Raw genomic sequence first — 23,047 nt, forward strand, 5'->3', positions numbered from 1 at the left:
ACACCTTGGCGTGTGCACGAGGCTGAGGCTGCGGCGTATTCTGCCGGTCCCACGCTCTTCCTTCGCTCTTCCTTCTGCCCTGCCCTGACCCTCCAGGATGGGTCTCCTCTCTTGGAAGAGCCCCTTAACTCCCACCTCCTGATTTCAGTAGCTCCCCTGTGGCTTTTTCAGGCCAGCGGAACATCCGTGACTGCTCCAAGTGCAGTAAGCCTGCTAGTCACATGTAAATTGGGCAAAGATGATTTTTCACAGATGGAGAAACCCAGGCCCGGTGAGATCCGCTACTTCTCATCAGGACGTCCCAGTCTTCTCTCTCTCGGCCCATCCTGTATACCCCTCTCAGGAAGAAGGCGAGTTACCTGCCCCTGAACCTCCCTCTTCCCTCCTCCCTGATCCAGGCCATCAGTGTAGTATTAAAGAATAAAATTTGCCAAAGTTGGGCTTCCCTGGTAGTGCAGTGGTTGAGAGTCCGCCTGCCGATGCAGGGGACACAGGTTCGTGCCCCGGTCCGGGAAGATCCTACATGCCGCGGAGCGGCTGGGCCCGTGAGCCATGGCCGCTGAGCCTGCGTGTCCGGAGCCTGTGCTCCGCAACGGGAGAGGCCACACAGTGAGAGGCCCACGTACTGCAAAAAAAAAAAAAAAAAAATTTGCCAAAGTCTTAGGGAAACAAGACTCATGTTTTATTTCCACAGAGAAACTCTAAAGTAGGACGTGCCTCCTGAATTTCTGTCACGGTAACTTCAGGTCACAAAATGGAGCAGGTGAAGCAATGGCTGGTGTATCCACTGAGGCTGACGGTCAAGGAGACACCACAGTGGGTGGGAGGAAACAAGGGATAGACAGATAGGTACCCAACCTAGAAAAAGCAGGTGTTAGCACCCATACCAAGAGCTGGGGGAGGGGCACAGTCAGGTCCCTTGATGACTGACGGTTCTCAGGGCTTCAGTCGTAGTTGCAAGTGATTTTCTAGAAGACAAGAAAAGAGAAAATGGTAGAACACGGCCACTCCTAGAGCTGCTGAAACCAGGCATCCTCTCACCCAACTTCTGCGCCCACAGTTCCCTCGTGTCCTGCCTATGTCACCTGCGGTCCCCTCACTTTCACTCCTCCCTAAAGCAAATATTACCTCTTCCCCACCGGCGACTCGCGTCTTTCTGCCTCTGAGCCTTTAAACCCGAAAGGTTCCCCTCACTACAGTCCCCCCCGCCCCCGCCCTACAATGCCTATCCTGTTCCCACTGCTTAACCGAGCCTGCCTTGCTCTTCTCTGGCCCTGCCTCTGTCAGGCCACCACCCAGCACTCAGAGGGTGTTCCGAGTGTTCTAGGTCATCTTCTCATGAGTTTTTCTCCACACCCCACGCTGGGGTCTCCTCCTTAATACCTTTAGTGTGTCCACCCAGAGCAAAGGGAGGGCCAAGCCCCCAGCCCTCCCTCCCCCCGCCCACCCCCGGGGCGGCGGGCCTCAGCTCCTGGCTGCAGCCTTGCACAGCTCACTGACACTCACCTACCAAAACTTCACCCACTGCAGCAGGTCAGGTCGCGCCCGGGAAGCCTGCAGGACGAGGAGAATGTCTGAGTGGACAGAGCGCCATCCCCGGCACACCCTCTGGCCTCAGACCCCTTCTCTCGCCAGCCGGATTTTCTCTGCCCCAGTACTTACCGAGGAAGAAACCGTGACTCCGCACTGTAAAGAGAAGATCAGAGGAGGTGAGGTGAGGACCTCAGTGCCCTCTCTGTTCTCGACCGTGTCCTTAGGGCTCAGGAGGGGCCCATGGCGGGGACAGGCTCAGGTCAGGATCACCCCAAAGGTCCTTTGGTCTGATTGTGGCCCTTCAGCCACAGCAGATATCTCACCCTGAGTGCATTTTACCCAAGATGATATTGAATATGGTCCCTGAGCACACACTGACCAAGGGGAGTGAAAAGAGGAAAGGTGGTCTCCCTCTGCCTGCTAGGGGGATAGAAATTGGCCACGAGCAATGGGCAGAAGTGGATACCCACAGGTAGTGTTAACTACGTCTTCACCTCCTTTCAGTCAGCAGCTAGTTTCTGATCTCTCAGTAGAAGTCCTCTCCCCAAGGAGAGGGGAGGGAGAGGACTTCTCTCCCTTTATTACTCTGAGAGATGGAGGGATAATACTGCCTGTTTGTGCATTTCTAACCAGCCTAATTAGTATGTAGCACATTCATTTACTGAATTTATCAGATTGTTTTCTTTGCACCCGTATAAAACAAAATCGTCACATTGTTTTTCCTGTTATCTCCTTTGTGAAAGGAAGCATTTATTTTCCCACCAACCAAGAGTCTCTGGGCTGGCCTCCTCTCCCCAAGAAAGGTCAGCAGACCAAGGAAACCTGTCTGTCTGTTTTGCCGTGTGTCGTGTGATTTTTTTTTTTTTTTTTTTTGGAGGCTTATATTCCTCACTGAGAGGATCTTGGGTCCCAGTTTTCTCCATGGCAGGCGATGCACCCACGGCTCCCCTAGAACCTTTTCTGAGTGAGTGGGTGTGAACCTTCTACCCTTCTCTTCCAAACTGCTCTCAGGGAGCTGGAGTCCCCCTGCACAGGGGTGGGGAGACATGACTGTCAAAGTGAACAAGATTCAGCCTCAGCTAGCCTACCCAGAGGACCTTGGCAGTGAAGGCCTCCCCTGTCACCCCCAGGCAGACCCTGTGCAGTGGGAGTCAGGAAGGTTGCAAGCCTTACCTTAGTGGGGATCTGGGCTGAGTGCTGCCCCCCACTGGCAGTAGGGTATTTCTGCTGGTTATAATCGTAGTTCTGTGGAAGGAAGCAGGGGGCGGGAGAGAAGGGATGAAGGCATTTTGCTCCCACATCCCGGCCCTGGCTGGACCTTTCTCAAAGCCCCTGCCTCCTCCCCTCCTTGTGTCATGTGTTTTCTTCTACAGAATCTCCTTGAGCCAGAGCCCACGCCCTCACCTCGCTTTATGGTCCCAGCCCAGATAGCCCTGCCTCTCTCGTCCCTCTCCACCTCTCCCAGCTCCTCAAGTGTCCCTGGGGAGGTGAGGCGAGGAGACCAAGGAAAGAAGTGAAGTCTGAATCAGGTGGTCGTGTGGCAGTTACCTTAGAAGTTACAGCTGCCACATCTTGGCATCCTGTGCCAGGCTGAGAAAATTACAGAACGGGGGGCATGGGGAGAGAGAACTGCAGATTGGCCAGACCCGGGAGCAAGGCTGAGAGGAACCAGGGACCTTCTAGGGCCTCCTGAGGGAGGGGCTCACCTGACCAGCAGCGCCTACCCTCCTCTGGTCCGATAACGCACGGATGCAAAGGGAGAGGGCGCCACGGTGAGGGTGGCTCCGTGGTGCTTCAGGCCTTGCTGGACTCTCGAGGCTCCAGCATCCCACCACCCAGGCTCTGCCCTCCCTTTAGAGCCCCAGCATCCCGCCCAGCCCACCCCACCCCTCTCAGCGGTCTGTGATAAGCGCTGCCTACAGAGAAGGCCTGGAGGAAACTGATGGCCCAGATAGACACAGGACAGATCTCTACACTCAGCATTGGGCAGCCAGGGTAGAGAACGGGTTGGCAACACCTCCGCCACCCAGGCACCTGGAGCCGGAGCTAGAATAACAAATGAGCGGTACCCGCACAAGCTCCCGGGGCAGAGCTGGGCACCTCAGCCCCAGCCCGCCTTCTGCCTGCAGCAAACCCCGCTCCCCTCACAGGCCTTTTAATCCCTGTTCCCAAATGCTGTTCTCTATACGGTCCTTGGAAGGATGGTCTGTTATTCATAGAGGCGAAGTGGAGTACATTAGGTTAGCTCTGGGTCAAAGGAGAGAAAGGAAGGGGAGAAATACAAGAAAGGAGATGGAGTCCCCTTAAGAAGCACTGCAGGTGCGCTGGCCACCTCCCCTGCCCCAATCGAGGCAAGAGGAGAATCTCCTCAGTAGGAGGGAAGTTTAGTTCCTGCCATTGTCACTTCTCTACTAGAAACACACACACACACACACACACACACACACACACTCTCTCTCTCTCTCTCTCTCTCTCTCTCTCTCTCTCTCTCTCTCTCAGGGTCAGAATGTTCTTCCCAAGTCTGGCTTAACTCTCTGCCTTACCCATACCTGAATTCCAACCCCACTATTAGGCCTTACACCGTGGGCACAAACTGGTAGACCGTAGGCCTCCAGACATTTTTTGCTTGGTCCACATGTTTAAATTAAATTAGTTGAAAACCAGATTTCTAGCTTTTCTTGAAAAATCAGACAATGTGGCCCCATCTGTCCAGCCTCACGTGCCCACATGGACAAGTGAGTGGGCAGCCCTTGCCTCAGTGCCCAAGCGTCCTGATTCCCGAAGGCCACTGGCCATGCGGAATGGACATGTGGCCTTTGATAGGACCCAGAGGCCCTGCCCATCCTTCCCAGAACCCAGATAATCAGACCCCCTGCAGCTGCCTGCACTCGACCATGACCCTCCGTCCTCCCCCCATGCACACTGCCCTCCCGCCGTCCTTCAACTTTCCTCCTTAGTGACCCCTTTCCAGCTCTGAGAGTTGGCCCCAGTCCCAGGTCCCTCCCTCTTCCCCACCCCATGGTCCCCTCCACCTGCTCAAGGCAGCTGTGGCTTCCCCCAAGCCAGGCCACGCCCAGCCGGAACAGCAGCAGGTGGAGACAGTGGCTGGCTTCATGATCTTGTGCCTGTGGAGGCCCTAACCCTGGACCTCGGCTTTTATCCCAGGGAGGACCTCCCACTATGCTCCTTCTTCAGTGACTCACAGCTTCCCTCTCCCATCCCACCTCCACCGGTGAGGCGTTGCGCAGAGGGAGGAAAGTGGGAAGGGAGGAAAGTGGGAAGGGAGCAAGGCACCCCCCCTCAGCAGGGATGGGGAGGAACCGGAACAGAACCTGCAAGCCACTGCCCAGGGCCCAGAACCCCACGTCCTCAAAGCTGAGCTTCCCGACCCTGAAACGAGGGGTCCCACTGCCCTTACCTCAGTAATTGCGTTCCAGTTCAAGAAAGGAGTGCTTTGTTTGAACTTCTGGAGGGAGAAGGAGAGATGAGTGGGCCATGAGGAAAGAGAATTCCAAGGGTGGAGGGGGGCAGCTGGTTGGGAAAGTTTGGCGCTGGGTGTAGTTTGGGGTTAGATAAAGATAAGCCTACCGGAGACTGAGGGTGTCAGCATTTCTGGTGGCATTGGTGATAAGACTTGGGTGAGATTACCTATCTCAAAAGTGAGAAGAGGGGGAATTTTGTGACAAGTAGGCTGGAGGGAGGGGTAGCTGCCTTGAGGGAGGGAGGGGAAAGGGACAGGATGACCAGGATCCTCAGTTCTTCAAAGACGGAGAATTCTCCTACCTCCCAGAGTCGACAGAAGTAGAGGAAGATGCGAGTCCTGAGGTCTGGGATTTGGTTCTGTGGATGAAAGTGGGGAACAGGTGAGCAGGGAGTCTGACCCCTGCTCACCTAAGCCCCTCTGCTCCTGCGACCACCATTCCTCAGCCTACAGGATTCACTGTGACTAAGGTCCAGGGGGAGCTGGGTGTCTTTAGGGACACCAGAAAACTGTTTCTGGAAACAAGGAGAGAGAAGCTAGGTCTCTGGAGCCACTGACCACCCCTCCGCCACATACACAGCACACGACACCATTCTTCTCTAGCCCCATTTACCCCCCGGCCTCAGGCAGAACACAGCTGTGGCAAAACCTCAGGACCAGAACCTGCCCCTGACATGCCCACCTTTGCACCTGTCACGCCACCTCCAGCCCATCTCCCAAAGCTGTAGGGCTGAAGTCTCCCCTTCCTAACCCCTCCTGGAACAACAGTGGAGATGTAAGAAAGGAGGAGACACCAGGAGTGTGGGAGAGCTGATATTTATTTCAAGGACCAGAGTTGAGATTAGTGGGGAGACAGTGGCTTCCCTGGTCAGGGGGACTTCCCTGGTGGCGCAGTGGTTAAGAATCCGTCTGCCAATGCAGGGGACATGGGTTCGAGCCCTGGTCCGGGAAGATCCCACATGCCACGGAGCAACTAAGCCTGTGCGCCACAACTACTGAGCCTGTGCTCTAGAGCCCACGAGCCACAACTACTGAGCCCGCGTGCCACAACTACTGAAGCCCGCGCACCTAGAGCCCGTGCTCTGCAACAAGAGAAGCTACCGCAATGAGAAGCCTGCGCACAGCAACGAAGAGTAGCCCCCGCTCTCCGCAACTAGAGAAAAGCCCGCGCACAGCAACAAAGACCCAACACAGCCAAAAATTAAAATTAAAATTAAATAAAAATTTTTTTAAAAAGAAAATGGGTGGGGCCCCCATCCATCTGGAGGTCACGGGGTGTGAAAACTCCTCTGGTCCTGAGCAAAGAAATAAGTCCTAAGGGGGAGGTCAATGACTAGGAATTTAGGGACTCGTGGACCTAGCCAAGGGTAGATTGGACCCCGGCTCTGGAAATCCGCAGGGACCTTTTGGCCCACGGCTGTCATCGGGGCAAATCCAGAGAGTCCAGCTTGGGCTTGAAACCCACCCCGCCCCCATACTTGCCAGGAACATTTGGTCCCCCCTCCTTACTCCTCACCCTGGCTGAAGTCCTCGGCTGCCTCGTCGCCCCTCCCTCCGCCGTGAAGGAGCTGGGGACGCTCCATCCTCTTCTCTGCCCACCTCTGTGCTGCCCCTTCCCTAGGAGATCCGATCCTCGGGGGAGCCACCCCAAATGAATGCCGCCTGACTGCAAGCACTCCCCTTACTGCCCCCCTGGATGTGCAAAAACGTTTGGCTGTCAGTCCTCTGGCCCTCTGGGAAGTATCTGTGTGTGCCCTGGTTCTCCCATCAGACCCTAAGTGCCCCATACTCAGGGGCCTGGGCTCCCCGTGGTCCATGGTAGGGCGTCTCACCCCTACCAGAGACAGTTCTTTACGAAACAGAACAAAACAGTCTATTTTGTGCATCCAGAACAGGACTCCGCTGTAGCTGGGAGCTTCTGCATCTCCTGTCTTTCACTCCCCACCTTACTGCCAGAAAGTGACGTTCCTGAGGGCTGTCCCTTTGCCTCCCCACCTGGCACCAACCCCCTCCCTCACAAGTTCTGGAGGGCAGGGGTCCAAGTCTGCCTTCTTTTACGTGAAGGGTCAGAAACTACGCTGCTCACAGGAGCCAGGCGGGCGGCTAGAAGAACTGTGGTGGGCGGTGGGAGTCTGACCAAGAGGGGCCCGGTGTTGCCATACTGTTCTTTAAAAATGAATCAAACAGTCAGTGGGCCGCAGATTGCAGCTTCTGCCTTTGGTATCTGCATTGTTTGTTTGTCCTTCACCTCCTCTCTCAGTCCACACCCTCTGCTCTGGAGGTACCTCTGCTATTCTGGTGTCAAATCAGCCTGGCCAGGGCTTCCGCTGCAGGAGGAAGGGGTGGGCGGGGAGGAAGGAGAAGCAGGTTCTGGGCCCCAAGCGACTCCTAACATTGCATATGTGCAGGGCCCGGACTCACGACACCGCCAGGCTCTCGGCGTGTTCGCTTCCTTTTCCCATCTCTCTGGGCGTCAGTCCTCAGGTGGTCTTTTAGCTTCGCCTGATGATTCGGTCCGTCCCCTACCTCTGCCTCTGGCCCCTGAGGATTAGGCCTACTGACTCTCCCCTTAACCTTCTGGTGTCAAAGGGGACACTGAGGTTCAGACCAGTTCGGGTCTGCATGTTGAGACATGAAAGAGGCCCATTGCCTCCTCGTCCCCCCACTCCCAGCTGCTTGCAAGTTCCCCCTCTCTTTTCAGGTCTCTGCTGTCCTTCCTCCTTGTTTTCATCTTTTCTTTTTGCAGTACGCTTTTATTTTATTTTATATTATTTTTTATGCGGTACGCAGGCCTCTCACTGTTGTTGTTTCTTCTGTGCGGAGCACAGGTTCCAGACGTACAGGCTCAGCGGCCATGGCTCACGGATCTAGCAGCTCCGCGGCATGTGGGATCTTCCCAGACCGGGGCACAAACCCGTGTTTCCTGCATCAGGCCAGCAGACTCTCAACCACTGCGCCACCAGGGAAGCCCCTCATCTTTTCTTTTTAAAGCACTGGCTGGAATGCTGTCTTCGTGACCATCCTCATTGCTCCCTGGCTCACCAAGCAAGGGTTTAGCTTTCTTCTCTATATCCCTTCTCCCACAAAGATCAGAATGAACGGCCTTCCAGCCCTTACCTTGCTGATGGTGTCCCAGTTCATGAAACCCAGCTTGGATTTTAAATTCTGCAGAGAAAAAGAAGGAGAATGACCAAATTGGGTCATCATGTAATTGGCTCAGGGCCCCAGGACAAAAGAGGTCAAGGGCCACTGCTGACAGTCATTATAGAAAGAAGACTTCAGCCTGTGGGACCAAGGGACAGAGGTTTGATTTTGCAAAGGAGAGCGAGCAGAGCACTCTTGTCGAACTCACCTTCCAGAAAGTGTCCAAGCCGAAGAGCCCAGGAAACAGCTGAGAGTTCTAAGGGACGGATGAGAAATGGGATGAGAGTAAGGACCCACGCTGTGAGCACGAGGCAGGGGCAGGAGATGTGGGTGTCGGGCGGAGGCAGGGGTTGCTTGACACCACGGTCCCAGCCCAAGGAGGAGTGACGTCCTCATTCACCAAGATGTTGGTTCTATTGACAGCTTCCCCTCCCCCGCTAGACCCTTGCCCCTGGGTGGGGAAAAGGGAGCTGATGGTCAAGGCTCTACATCCTGTCGTACTTGCCACCTATCATCCCACTCCTGGCCCACCCTTCTCCGCCTCTGGTCAAGCCACCTTCTCCTCTTCTCAACACAGTACCTAAGAGCCCCACCTCCAGAAAGCCTTCCTGGACTGACTCGCTACTTGCTCAGCAGAATAACCCCACCCAGTCCCTCGAATCATATCCATATTCGTGCTCCCCCCCATGCCCTGCCCCCCCCAAACACTGCTAGTAGCCAATATGTAGTCCCACTGTGCGCGGGGCACTGCGCCTCCACCCGCCACTTTCCCACGTGGAGATGCCTCCACTGTACAGATGGAGAAACTGAAACGTAGGGCTGTCCAACAGCTTTTCTCAGCATCTGTCTCCGTGTCAGACTCCAGTGTTGGGACTCTGAACCACGCTGATGTGATTATGATGCAGAAAGCGCTGCAGTAACTGAGGGGGGTGAACAAGTTAGGCTTTGCTGTCCCCATTTTACCCAAGAGGGAGCCTGGGCTCAGAGAGGTTAATCGACTTGCCTGATGACACACAGATGACAGGTAACACAGCTGGCGTTTGAACCCCCATCTTCTGAATCAAAGTTCACTGCCTTTCCACTTGTCAACCCTGCCTTCTTAAATATGGTTTAAAAAAATATCCCCTTGATGATTCTGTCATTTTTGTCTGTTTTTCCACCTCGCGATATATTGAAGACTTTCGTAGTATAAAACTAGAAATAGAATTACGAACTGGGAGGGGGTTCCTTAAAACCTGTCTACCCAGGAAAGGTTAGTATCCCTGATATGCAAGGAGCTCTCCCGAGAGCCTTCCAGGTGGCATCACCACCCCTCGCCTCCTCCTCCCCGTTAGGCGTGCTCCTCACCCCGTGGGCCCCACTCAACCCCGGGGCACAGCCTGGCAGCCTCTCCAGGATGCCTGTTAGAAACCAGAATCTCAGCCCCACCCCAGCCCTGCTGAATGCGAATCTGTATTTTCACGAGACCTCTAGGTGATTCCTGTGAGCCTTAGCCAACACTTCCTCTGTCAGCACAGCAGTTGCTGAGGGAGAGGCAGATTTCCAGAATAACTAGGAGGGAAATGTACGCTCTCGAAACAGTCTCCATGTACGCTCTCGAAACAGTCTCCATGTACGCTCTCGAAACACTGTTTCCATGTACGCTCTCGAAACACTGTTTCCATGTACGCTCTCGAAACAGTTTCCATGTACGCTCTCGAAACACTGTTTCCATGTACGCTCTTGAAACACTGTTTCCAAAGTCCTTCAAAGGAGTCACCCGAATACTGTTTACCCGCAGGGTATAGGACGTTTGAAACAATCATGTTTCTAGAAGGATTGGTTTTCATAGGATTTTTCACAGCCCCATCTGTGGTATAAAGTGAGGTATATCATGTAAGGATCTGCAATTAATTATTACTTCGGAGCTGGTTAGTCTTTTCAGGAGCATGTGTTTGGTTTCTTCCCTCTAGATTGTAACCAGAGCTAGCCTTAGGAGGGGGGGCCGGAGCGGAGTTGCCTTGAGGAGGGCACACAGCTGCGGTGATGAGCTGCCGTCACTGCAAGTTCGCCTCTCACCTGCCCCCGGATTCCCCGGACACGTGGACTTCACTGCGTGGGTTATCGCACGGTGGGAGAGAGAAAGAGAAACTCTCATGTCCCACGAAGACACCTAGTCCAGTCCCCAGACTGCAGCATTTTAACTCCGTGGCTGGCCCGGTTCCGCCGATCCGGCGGCAGTCAGCCCGTTCCCCGCCCATCCCTCAACGCCTCTTGTTTTCCTTCCCACCATTCGGGGCAGATCTGCACAGACACGCCTTCGCCAGACGCTCACCTCGGGTTTGTTCCCACCACTTCCACCCCTGCTACCCAAGGAGGAGCTGGTATTGTATCCCAGCAAAAGGGAAAGCGAGAGTCCGTGTGGGGTCTCCAAAGGGCTTGGAAGGGCCCAAATCGTTCCCAAAATAGGAAGTCATCCCATAATAGGCACTATGATATTTTAACGCCCTGCCCAAGCTCCACACTGTCCCATCTTCAGCCGGTCAGTCACAGAGGGAAGTTATTCGGGGCACGGAGAAGGGTAGGTGTGGCCACGTGTATTTGGAGATGTGGGGTAATTGGGGGATTCTGAGCTGCTGCCGTCCAACCTCCACTTCATGCCAGGGGTGGAAAAGCCACTGGAGACCAACTTCATAAGAGCCGTGACCCTGGCACCCTGGGGCTCCTTCGGCCCTCCTCCTGCCTCTCCTCACCCCTCACCCTCTCCTGGAACCTAGAAAGGGGAAGGGACCCCTAGAATCCTTACCTGGGAGTAACCGCCTTGATCAAAATTTCTAGAGTTTTCGAAGGGTCAGTTGTAGGTGGCGGGGGAAAGCAGGTAGTACAGGGAGCAGTAAATTAACACTTGGCTTGCTCTTGCCTGAGACCCTCCTCTTGCCTGAGGCCTTTCCCAGATCCCCAAGGAAGCCAGCTGTGCCCCCTCTCAGCAGGACCCCTGATGGGAGTTCCACCCCAATCCGGCTGCCAGGTACTGGTCCCCTCCTGGCCCTCTCACCCCTCACGTAGGGACACTGTATTTGTTAGCGTCCACACCTCAGCTCTGTAAATGTCCTTAAGTTTCCACGTGCGGTTCTGCCCCAATCCTCCTGGGAGCTTCCCAAACAAGTGTCATGTTTCCCTGTGCCCACCTCTCTTGCTCCATCCACTACCCCAGCTCTAGTCCAATTCGCCAAGTGGACACGCCTGCAGAACTAGAGGTCAGACGGGAGACAGGGCATCCCCGGCATCAGGGAGTGGATGACGAGGGGCTAGAGTGAGCACCGTAGGCAGGGCACCTCTTCTGGAAATTAGAGGGCACATTTAAGCCACACTTCCTGGTGAGGCTGGGAAGGTGGGGAACAGAAGCTGAGGGAGCCCAGGATGACAACTCCGGTGACGCCACCTACCCTGGGGCTGGCAGCTTTCGGGAAGACCTCGGAGTGGGTTTCCTCAGCAGGGACCACCAGGGGCCCCACCTCTGCCTTCAACAAAGGAGAACTTACCCAGTGGAGCTCAGAACTGCCACCGCTGCTGCTGTTGCTGCCGCCGCTGCTGCCACCACTGATGCTGCCACCGCTGTTCCTGCCATCACTGCTGCTTCCCTGAGGGTCAGGAAGAGACCAGAGTGAGGTCTAAAGATGAGGACACCGAGATTGCTTTCCTCTCTCCCCGGCCTCCCTTGCTCAGGAATATTTCCCGCCCAGTCTGAGGGGTGCAGAATGCCCCAGGTTGTCCTGTCCTCTTACCCCAGAGTTGCTAGAGCTTCCACCTGAGCCAGATGGTGGGCGGTTGGTGCATTGCAGAGGGAAGGGGACGGGTGAGGTTTGAGACTTCAGTCAAAGCCATCCCCACAGGCCAGGCTCTCCTGCTTCCCTGGCTTGGCCTTCTTTCCCATCGCATCTCTCTTCCACGCCCATCTCACTCTTCCAAGTCTCCTCCCCACACCTCTCTCTCCCCTGTCCGACCTGCCTCTTCCCTCAACCCCTCCCCTGCCCATCTTTCTTTCCTCTTCGTCTCTGCCACTTTCTATCACACGCATCCAGACACCTCTTCTCCTCCGACTCTTCCTCTTACCTCTGCATTTGGGTTGTCGCTGCTTCTCCTTGAGCCATAAGGAGGTTGGGCCACATCTGCCTGCAGGGAGGGTGAGACTGAGCATGGGATCGGGAAGGACACGGGGGAAACGCCAAAAGTGTGGGCTTGAAGGGAGGGAGGTGGCAGGCATCAGGGCCAGGGTGATGTCCTGATGTACCTGAGTGTTGGTGCCTAGGTTGAACGCCCCTCCATAGCCTTCGTGGCCCCAGGAGCCTCCCCGAGAGTTGGTCCCAAAGCTGCCACCTGAGCCTCCAGAATACACCTGGTCCCAGGGAATCCCTGGACCTCCAGGATTGCCTGGAGAGCCAGAGGAGCCATGGCCTCCAGATGGAGGCTGCCCATTGGTTCCCTGCAAGAACAACGTGGCCGCACTGAGTGTGTGTGGCCACCTCCCTCTGGGATGGGGTAGGACAGGCAGAGCAACTCAGATAGAGAAGCGACAGGGAGAAGCAGGTGGAGAGAGACCTCACGGTGGTGGGGGAGGGATGCCTAACGTAGAAGGAAACTGGCCCAGACAGCCACCAATAAGGGAGCCCTTCCTCCTATTAACTGCTTCCCAGGACTCTCAACCCAGCTGCCCGCAGCCTCCCATTTCCACACCCGGCTTCCAGCCACTCACCAAAGCACCGTTGCCGCCAGGCATCCCCTGCGAGGAGCTGTGGGCAGCGTCCACTCCGTGCTGAATGACATTCTCAGCCTGTCTGCCAGCCTCACTCCCAGTGTTTCCAAGAGCATGGGCCGCTTCCTCAACCCCACGGGCGAGAGCATCCCCCACGCCGGGGCCCATGGTCTCCTTAACTCCAGAACCCGCTGCCTCTCCATCCCCTCCGCCAGTGGCCTCCCCGACTCCGTGCTTGATGGCCTCTCCCACTTCTTGTCCAATGGCCTCTCCCGCCCCGTGTCCAGTGGTCTCCATGGCCCCTGCTCCAGAGCTCTCCCCTCCACTCAGCAGTAGGCCAGCCTCCCCACTGCCCAGGCACAGGGCCAGCAGGAGGCAGGCCAGACACCCCTGTAGCTTCATCTCTGCCTCGTTCCTTCTCTCCTGAGTGTCTTCTTCCCACCCAAGTTTACTCGCTTGCCCTTTCTCTTTCCCTGCGTCTGCGTGCCCTCCTCCCTTCTCTCCTTCCTTCTGACTTCTCGTTCTCCCTTCCTCTAGGTCTGCAGTCTTCTCTCTCCTTTCCCAGATGTTCCTGTTTTCCCACAGCCCTTGTCCCCGCTGCTACTCCTTATACTGTAGCTTGGAAGAAGGTGGCAGGGCTGGGCAGCCCAGAGTCCCTCCCCACAGTGACTCAGGCCCAGCCACCCATAGGTGAGCTGTAATTGTGAGCCTGAGAGCCTGTGTCGAAACAGAGAGGGAGCCCGTGCATCAGGGAGGGAGGGGGAAATGGGATGAGACCGGTGCCAAAGTGTTCCCATTTCCCAACCCCAGGAGTCTGGGGCGCAGGGTAGGAGGTCGCATCTGAGGTGATAGGCTGGTAGTGTCTCCTAGAGGTGGTGTGGGGGGGGGGGGGACTTAGGAGAGAGGAATCAGGCAGGACCTCATCAGGGGGGCGAGGGTAGGGAACCCAGCGGGATAGGACCCACCTTAGGTGTAAGCCAGCCTGGGTCGGGGACGCCAGAATGGCAGGACGCCACCTGCCGCTGCAGGTGCCCTTCCTCAGCCTTCCTCTCCGTTTCCATCAGCCTTTGTCTCTCCCATCTCTCTCCCCTCCCATACTGCCACCTAAAGGTGACTGCCTCACACTTCCACACCTTCCAGCCACAGAGAGCCTGGGACCCAGGAGACCGCCCTCAGTGGGGACGCCAGGCATCTGTCGGGGAAGGAAGTGGCTACGACCCTGAGAGGGGTCATCGGGGCGCCTCAGTTAGCATCCCGGCTGCTCTGAGCTGAGAAAGCTGGGTGGAGCTGGGGAGCTGGGCAGGCGGGCCACCCCCAAGGAATGAGGGGGCGAGGAAGACCTAGGGAGGGAGCTGCTGACCCAGGCACCCATCCTGTTTACCGGGCCTGGTGGGGGCACGTGTGTGAGCTCACGGCCTGCCGCGAGGGCTGGGACTACACCAGCGCACCCCACTGCTGCCCCCAGCCCCTCCCAGAGGGGCCAGAGTGGCACTGGCAAGGGAGGAGGGGTCAGCACAGGGGCAGGAGTCCCGGGTCAGCCAGTGGCCCTCTCCCCTGGGCCCAGCTCAGGATGCAGAACTCGGGCAGCCTCCCGAGGTCTCATCGCTGCTCAGCGAGCGAGGCTGCTTCTCCACTCCCAGGAACCCCAGGTCCTCCCACTTGGCACTGCCTTGTATCGCTGGGACTCATCGCCGAGTTAGGAGGGGCCGGTTTCTATCCGCCTTTCTCAGCGTCTCTCCGTCAGTCTCTCTCTCCACCCCAACACCTTCACCCCAACTTTTAACACCCATCACCTCTCACGATGTAAACACAATGCCTGTCTGTCCTCCGCTGCTCCTTCCTAGCTCCTTATTATTCCATCGCTGACTCTTTAATGATGATAATAGTGGTGGGGGTAATAACAATAAAAATCATCATCATCGTTGTAGCTGCAGTTTATCCAGGGCTTTCTATGTGCCCAGCACCGGACTAGGCACTTCAAGGCTCAGACAGCCCTGGGAGAATCGGTCTTATTCTCAGCCTGTCTGCCAGCCTCACTCCCAGTGTTTCCAAGAGCGTGGGCCGCTTCCTCAACCCCACGGGCGAGAGCATCCCCCACCCCGGGGCCCATGGCCTCCCTGACTCCAGAGTCTGTTGCCTCCCCATGGGATGACTCGGCGATGGGTCCCAGTCCCAGTGACCCAAGGCAGTGCCAAGTGGGAGGACCTGGGGTTCCTGGGAGTGGAGAAGCAGACACCACATTTAGGGACCGAGAACTTGGGACTCAGAGGGGACATGGTGAGTATGCGGTAGAGGCAAAGCTAAGCCCAGCCTGTCTCATTCCTGAGCCTGGCTTCCAGCGTATTCTGTCATCTCCGTGTCTCAGACCTTCCCCTGCTTTTCGAAGCCCTCATTCTTCCCTGGACAGAATTAGTTTGGATTTTGCTCCGGGGCCATGTAAGGGGCAGAGAGCAGGAGGAAATCTGGGGCCTCCGGGGCTGGTGATGGACATCCCAGCCCCCTGAGCCTGCTGCTTCCCATTCCCGCGGGGCAGGACCACAGGGCAGGAGGTGGTGTGTGTGCTCACTGACTCCAGGACTCCTTCCCACACTTCCTTCGCGGGACACCCTCACCATGGTGTAGAGCTGCCCTCTCCCTTCTCTGTTACTAATATTTTTCTTTAAGCCAGCTTACTTTCTTAAGTATATTTTAAGAGAATACTTTATATCACCACTCTTAAGTGGAAAGCCAGGCTCACTGGCCCATATATAGAAAGAACCAGAAAAACAAAGTGAGAAGCAAACAATCGTATTACACTATAGCTGGCGGCAGCTCCTGTACCCTCTTTGTTAAAAAGGGAGATTAGCAAGTATGAGAGAGGTGTTCCAGGCACACCAGCACAGAAATGGAGTCTTCCTCTTTATCTAATCAGAAAGCTTCAAAGAGAATTAAGAAAAGAGTAAATTTCTCACTGTGCGATTCAGACTTATTCAAAGCCATCCTCACGAACCACCTAAATTCTCCCATGCCACCAGCAGTCCCATGTTCTACCTTCTGGGAAAAACTACCCTCAGACATCCCTGGACCTGAGGGGTCACCTCAAATCAGTCTTAAGGCGTATTTATTAAATACCTGTTGTGAACCAAACAGAAGACTAGGTGCTTTCACATGCATGATCTCACGTAGTCCTCACTATAACCTCGAGAGATAAATATTATTCCCATGTTACAGATAAGGTAACTGAGGCCTAGAGCTGTTAAACAAACATACAAAATCATATACAAGATCATGGTAAAATGGAGCTGTCTGGGCTTCCCTGGTGGCACAGTGGTTAAGAATCCGCCTGCCATTGCAGGGCACACGGGTTTGAGCCCTGGTCCAGGAAGATCCCACACGCCGTGGAGCAACTAAGCCCGTGCGCCACAACTACTGAGCCTGCGCTCTAGAGCCCGCGAGCCACAACTACTGAGCCCACGTGCCACAACTACTGAAGCCCACGCGCCTGGAGCCCGTGCTCCGCAACAAGAGAAGCCACCGCAATGAGAAGCCCGCGCACCGCAGCGAAGAGTAGCCACTGCTCGCCGCAACTAGAGAAAGCCCGTGCACAGCAACAAAGACCCAACGCAGCCAAAAATTAATTAATTAATTAATTTAAATGGTTAAAAAAAAATGGAGCTGTCAGAATCTGACCCAGGTAAAGGGGTCAGATTGAACTTGGTAAAGGGGACTTATTTTGAAGTAGCCCCTCCCCCACCCCAGGGTCACGGGGGAAGCCTGCCGCCCCTCCAGCAGAGGTCCCCAGCAGGTAGTTGCTCTGGACGAGGAGCTGGCCATCAGTGCTTACTAGCTGCGTGGCCTCCCTCAACTCTCTCCCTTCTCTGAGCCTCGGCTTCACCATGTCTAAGGGGATAATCGTGGGACCTACCTCGAGGGAGGTCGTGAGGGTGAATGAATCATGTCTGTAAGTGCTTAGCCCAGAGTGAACACCCAATAAAAGATGGCTGTGAGGGTCCCGCCCAGACTCCTCTCCCTGTTCTTGCACAACTGCAGAAACTGCCCTCTCCCTCTCATGCCCTCGCCTGGCTCTCCCTGTCTGGCCCAGGTGACAGGTCCTTGCTCACCCTCATTCCAAGGCCTTTCCCAAGTCCGCTCAGGCCAATAGGCTCCCCTCTACTAGTTGCCAGACAAGTGTACCCGGCCTCGACCCCTCCTCTGGAACCTCTTAGTCTAGGGGGAGAATGGACATGAAACAGGTAAGTATATAATTACAGCTTGTCACAGCACTGTGAAGACCGGTATCAGCATGCCACGAGAGAGTAACAGAGGCGTCCCTAGGTTCAGGTTGGGTGAGGTTCGGGGAGGTGGGGCACACAGAGGCATAGAGGCAGGGAGGACGCTCTTAGCAGAGGAAGCAGCCCACCAGGCCTCAAGGCAGGACTGAGCCATGCCGCTTTCACCTTTAAGTCCTGGCTCAGCTCTTCTCTTCCAGAAGCCTCCCAGGATTGACCTCCAGCGCATACTCATTATCCTATATCTCTTTGGCACTTCCCGGACCCCCAACCAAGCAAGAAAATGGGCATACAATAAAATCAATGAAAGCTTTTACTTTCTGAAAGAAGAATTCCCTTCTCGGAAGGGACTCCTCCAGTCCAGGTGCAAAGACGTCCAGCACAGAGTAGACCTTCAGGAAATGTGTGGTAGGAATGAACACTTCTGCTTCTTGAAATGCATGAAACAAAGGTCTGCGATTTACTAGGAAATACATCCAAAATGTATCGGTACGTGGCTAGATGGCTAGGTGTGTGATGAGTGGAAGCGCGATAAAGCAAGCGTAGTCATGTGCTAGGGGTGGAATCTAAGTGGCGGGTATGCAGGTAGCCACTATAAAATTCTTTCATCTTTGCAGTAAAATATTGCCAGGGGAGAGAAGCAACACATGTGATTAAAATGGTGGTATTCTGGGGACTTCCCTGGCGGTCCAGTGGTTAGGACTCAGCGCTTCCACTGCAGGGGGCACGGGTTCAATTCCTGGTCAGGGAACTAAGACCCCGCAAGCCACACAGAGCAGCCAAAAATAAAAAAAAAAAAGTAAAAAATAAATTAAAAAACAAAACTTAAAAAAAAATGGTGGTATTCTACAGATAAGGAAAAACAAGGAGAACATAAAGCGCCAGGAGCGCCACCTTTACTGTGCACGTCAGGCCCCTCCCCTCCCTGCTGTGGCATTTAGTCCTTAGTGATGCACCGCTTTGTATTTGTTTTCATGTTCTGTTTATACACCTCATCTCCCCACGAAGCCTGTAAATTCCCCAAAGGGCAAGAACGCTGTCTCTTATTTCTGGTCCCACGGTTGATGGAATTTTGGAGCTGGAAGCCATGTTTGCAGTCCTCTCCTGCAGACACCCACCCCCCTTTATATGGGAGGAAATGGTGGCCCCTGGAGGGGAAGGATGCGGCCTACAGGCGCACGGTTCTGACTGGAATGTAGGTCTCTCAGCGCTCAGGCCCGTGCTTGGCAAGTGTTCTAGAGACGTTACAGGTGACCGTGCAAGGTCAGGTTCTGGCAATAGACAGGCCTGCTGCTTTCTCCTGGGTTGCCCCCGGCAAGTGCCCTGGCCCCTCTGAGCCTTAGTTTCCTCATCCATACAATGGGGATCATAAGGGAACTTCTGCCTTTGGGTTGTGGGAGGCTTAAATGGTTACAGAGTAGGAACAGCCCTTCACACAGTACCTGGAAGCTACGAAGTGCTCAGGATGTAGTGGTTGCTATCATTACTGGTCCGGGCTTTGAGCCGGGCCTTCTGTGTCACTATTCCTGTCCTTGTAAAGAGGCCTCCTGTCATCAGAGTGGCTTCCCCCCTGAGCCTTTGGCCCTCGTCCCCAAGAGAGGACCTCCCACATGTAAGTCTTTCCTCTCTCCTATTCTCTGAGTCTCCTCCTTACTGATACTAAACAGGAGAGAGGCCTCTTCGTTTTCAGAATGTCCTCGGTAGCTCTTAGGCTGTTTCTCCCTCCACTTATTGTGTGTCCTTAGTCACGTTTCTTAACTTGCGTGAGCCTCCATGGGATTTTCTATAACGTGGGACAATAGCAGCACCTCTTACCTAACTGGGTGGTTGGGAGGATTCGGTGAGGTCATGCAGGTAAAGCGCAGGGAGCCTCGCATGCCCTGATTGCACAATACACACAAGTGACTATTGATATCCCTTTGGTGCCACACTCCCGAATGAGGATGCTACCCCCTTGGGCTTCACCAAGGTTCCTGCCACTTTTTCCCGGTGCTTCTGCCCCCGCTACTGGCCTGGAGGGGCTTCCCCTGCACGAATTTCCTCCCCGTGCTGAGCATGAATTTTGTACTAGTGAGGCGTGGCTTGTCCCTGTGATGGCCCTCTTCCATCGGATCAGCCTGAAATCTCCAGCTCAACCCATCCTGTGCATCGGACCCCCCAGCGTCTCCGGTGAAGAAGCAAGAGGAGAAAAGACAAGCCTCCCCTCCACGAATCCCTCCTGAGGGAGCACAGTGAACCATGATGAGAGTACAGTGTGTTGTATTATCCACAAATCTCAGTACAGCCCCTTAAGGGACTCCAGAAATCTATCCTCCTACTTCCCCCCGGTTCCTTCGGGTCATTTCAGCTGATATGACAACAGGAATGTCAGTCTGTTCAACAAGGCCAGTTCGTCAGTTTAGAGAATGATGTTGGTGAGGCTCTGGAAGAGAGGAGAGAGGGGGTGGATGCAGGGCACACAGTCGCAAGAACTCTACCCTCATGCACACTAGAGAGATGGGAGGGAGACTGACTACTCTAGCTCCGGAATTGCTTATGTTCTGGGGAAGAACATACGGAAGGCGGCACCTAGATTCAGGAAGAATAGGGAGACGGTCCTCCCAGGCAGAGGTGCCAGGGGCCTCTGTAGGGACAGAGAAGCCTTGTGTGTTTTGCCTGAGAGGATCCCCTGCCACCTCCACAGCCCGGGAACAAACAAGGGTGTGCCTTTGGGTTCGTGGCAAGTCTTAGGGCTGTTACACACCCTCACCCTTTTGCCCCAGGCTCAGGCATCTGAATGTACTAAATGCAAAGAGAAGAGCTAGGACTTTCCTTTGGGCCCAGAGGGAGGACCAGCATCCCACAGGAACCTTTCTCCTGGGCTGGCGGGGCAGGTAGGTTGCTGTCAACCAGGGAGAGGACAGAGCTACAGGTTCCCGCCACCCAGCACGTTGCTACAAGGCAGCAGGGACAGAGCAGCGGAGGGATGCACAGAACAGGGAGGGAGTCTGAGGGGAGATGCCTCGGAGAGGGGACAGGCACACAGAGGGGAGGGTTTCAGCAGCCCCTCCCTTCCTGGCTCCGAGATGTACACAGGACTTTTGTGCCTCAGTGGGAACGGAAAGCGCCCGAAAGATGAAAGCAGGATGTGAAGGGCAAAGAGCAGTGAGGAAAGGAAAACCAGAGCTGGAAAATGGGTTGGATGGTGTCTGCAGAGGCTGAGTGTCTGTCCACAGTGCAATTGCCAGTGAACAGGCAACGGGAAGAGGATGTAAGAGCATGTCCCAAGTAGGAAGTAGAAACCACGTGGGCACTCACCTTCCACAGAACTGAAAGGTCAATGAAGGGCTTGTTGACCAAAGCCTGAAATTCAAGGACAAGAAGGTTAGTCCCCAGCATCTGTCGCACCAGCCCTCCTAGGAGAGCCTCCACGCCACCGCCCCCCACCCACCCTGTGCTCGCGAGACTTACTCCAGATGTTAAGGTTGTGGTTGCAGCCCCTCCGTTCTGGTGAGTGAATCTGCCTTGAGGACTGCCCTGTGGATGAAGCCCAGGCTGTCATTACACCCCCCCCAGACCCTAAGGGTCTCCCAAGTTCCTTTTCCCCAGTGGCCAGCTTCCCCTAGGGCGACCGGGGCTGGGGCAGAAGGCATAGGCTAACCCCCTGCCCCTCACTGTCCAGAAAGGAAACCCATGTTGCTGTGGGAATTCTGTGAGAGATGGGAGGAGAAGCCAGGAAGAACGTCTGCCCCTACTGCTTAGTCTTCCCTCAATTCCCTTTTCTTTCAGTTAATGAGATGTTCTCAGTCACTGAGAAGGGGCCCAACTGGAAAGGGAACCCAGAGAAGCCACGCAAATACCAGGACCATAGTATAACCCCAGCCCTGACTTCAAAGCTCCCCCTTCTACACACACGCTAACCTGATCCCTAACTCGGGGATCCCTGTCCTTAATCCTCTCCCCACTCAGCAGTGTCTCCCCTGCTGCACTGCTGCTGCCGGCCTCAAATCCCCAAACAAACAGCCCTCTCTCGGTCTCTATTTGGTGAATCCTGGCATCTAACTCAGAGCCCCTCCTTCACCCTGCACACTTTCTACATAGTTTCTTCCTCCCCACCCCACGCCTCTCTGGTTCCGTGGCTGGTAGCCCCTGTAGCTATGGGCTTTGAGGCCTGGGCCAGTCCTCAAGACGGTGTCCCAAAGAGTCCTCGTGGAGACTGGGGAGTGGGGACCTGGGGCAGGCGGGAGTCAGCCTTCTCCTGTTCCTCCTTGGAGCCTGTTACGCTGTGCGTGCTTCTGCTTGCCTCTCCTGGGCTCCGGTATCTATTCCCCCTATGTAAGTGGGGATCAGACATCCTCCAGAAGGCCTCCTCTGGTGGGGCGGTGGGGAGGAAGAGAAGGAACTCCGACTTGTGATTCTCCAGAGCTGTGTGCTAGCCATGTGACCTTGGCAAATCCCTTAAGCCTCGCTGAGCCTCTGTTTCCTTACCTGAGAATCAGGGAGTCCTCACCCCGACTACCTCAGAGGCTTGTTACGAACATTAAACAGAACAGGGCTTTTCTCCCAAAGCTATTCCTCAAGCTCCAGCGGATGCTCTGGCTTTTCTCAACACTCATTCTCTTTGCACCGTAATAGACCTTGGCCTCAGTCACTGCTTCCTGTTCCCCAGGAGAGGCTTCACGTCCCTCCCTTTAGATCTCCTTAACTAGGAGGCAGCCCCCTGAAGGTGGGGCTGGGTCCCATTCCCATTCTCTGATACAGGGCTTTGCAGATAAGATGGCTTAATCCTTCTGACCAGCTGACCACCAGCTCCTTTGTAAGGGAGAAGGAGGACACGGTTACAGAGCTGCCCAAGCTTCTTTCACCAAATGATAGGGACCTGGGCACCCCAAATGTCCCAAGGGTTTAACCTCTCCCTCCCCAACACCCTTCTCCCCATTTCCCCACCCCTGTTCACCTACATTCAGCAGCTGGTTGGCTTCCTTGCCGGCTTGGTTGGTCCCATCATGAACCGTCTGATGCAACCCGTCCTCCTCCTTCCCGGCCTCGCCAGCAGCATGGGGGACACCTTGGCCAAGTTTCTCCACTTCCTTTCCAGCCTGACCAGCAGCGTGGCTGACCCCCTGACCAAACTTTCCCACCTCCTTTCCAGCCTGATTAACTCCATGATGCACCCCTTGGACTATTTTTTCTCCCTCTTTCCCAGCCTGCCCTGCAGCGTGGCTGACCCCCTGACCAAACTTTCCCACCTCCTCTCCATTATGATTAACTCCATGATGGACCCCCTGGACTATTTTTTCTCCCTCTTTCCCGGCATGGTGGACCCCCTGGCCAAACCTACTTGTCTCATTTCCTGCCTGGTTGACCCCATCGTGGACCCCCTGAATCACTTTGTTTGCCTCCTTCTCAACCTGTCCAGTAGCACTGTTGACCCCAGGGACAAACTTCTCTGCTCCCTTTCCTGCTTGTCCGGCGACATTGTTGATTCCATGGGTTACCTTGTCCAAGTTGTGGTTGAGCCCCTGGACGCCCTTGTCCAGCTCCTTACCGGCCTGGCTCCCCACACTGTTGAGTCCACTAAAATCTTTATCCCTTCCAGCTTGAGGGATTCCATTATTGATGCCTTCCAGGGCCTTGCCCACCTCTCTCTCTGTATTGCTCAGCCCTTTGCTGATCCCTTCAGTGACCTTCTTAACAGGGTCAGCACCGGCCGCCCATCCAGGCAAAGGTCCCAGCAGCAGCAAGAGGAAGCAGGAGCTGAGCAAACTGGCAAGATGCATACTGTTGGAGAAGTGGGGAGGATGCAGAGAGGGGCCAGGGAGGCAAAGCTACTATTTATCCTCTGCTTCCTTTCCTCTGCTCCACCCCTCATGACTCAATTACCCTGTGAGGCACTGACTTGATCTCCAG

General features: G+C 55.2%; 1 protein-coding gene across 3 annotated transcripts; it reads right to left on the minus strand.

The window, feature by feature from the left end:
• Positions 1–660: 660 nt before the first annotated feature.
• Positions 661–22,949, minus strand: DMKN (dermokine). Of its 3 annotated transcripts, XM_033844937.2 has the most exons (13): positions 22,099–22,949; positions 20,609–20,674; positions 20,456–20,500; positions 12,251–12,310; positions 11,680–11,778; positions 8,367–8,414; positions 8,132–8,179; positions 5,317–5,373; positions 4,952–4,999; positions 2,707–2,778; positions 1,663–1,686; positions 1,507–1,554; positions 661–968 (listed from the first exon to the last, which is right to left on the minus strand). In XM_033844937.2, the coding sequence occupies exons 1-12, from the start codon at positions 22,915–22,917 to the stop codon at positions 1,507–1,509; spliced, it is 1,434 nt and encodes a 477-aa protein (XP_033700828.1). In that variant the 5' UTR covers positions 22,918–22,949; the 3' UTR covers positions 661–968. The 3 variants fall into 3 exon arrangements, with proteins under 3 accessions (XP_033700828.1, XP_033700829.1, XP_033700830.1); XM_033844938.2 differs by lacking the exons at positions 20,456–20,500; positions 20,609–20,674; positions 22,099–22,949 and adding exons at positions 12,429–12,620; positions 12,891–19,561; XM_033844939.2 differs by lacking the exons at positions 20,456–20,500; positions 20,609–20,674; positions 22,099–22,949 and adding an exon at positions 12,891–19,561.
• Positions 22,950–23,047: the final 98 nt, after the last annotated feature.

The sequence above is a fragment of the Tursiops truncatus genome, chromosome 19, assembly GCF_011762595.2.
Source record: "Tursiops truncatus isolate mTurTru1 chromosome 19, mTurTru1.mat.Y, whole genome shotgun sequence".
NCBI lineage: Eukaryota > Metazoa > Chordata > Mammalia > Artiodactyla > Delphinidae > Tursiops > Tursiops truncatus.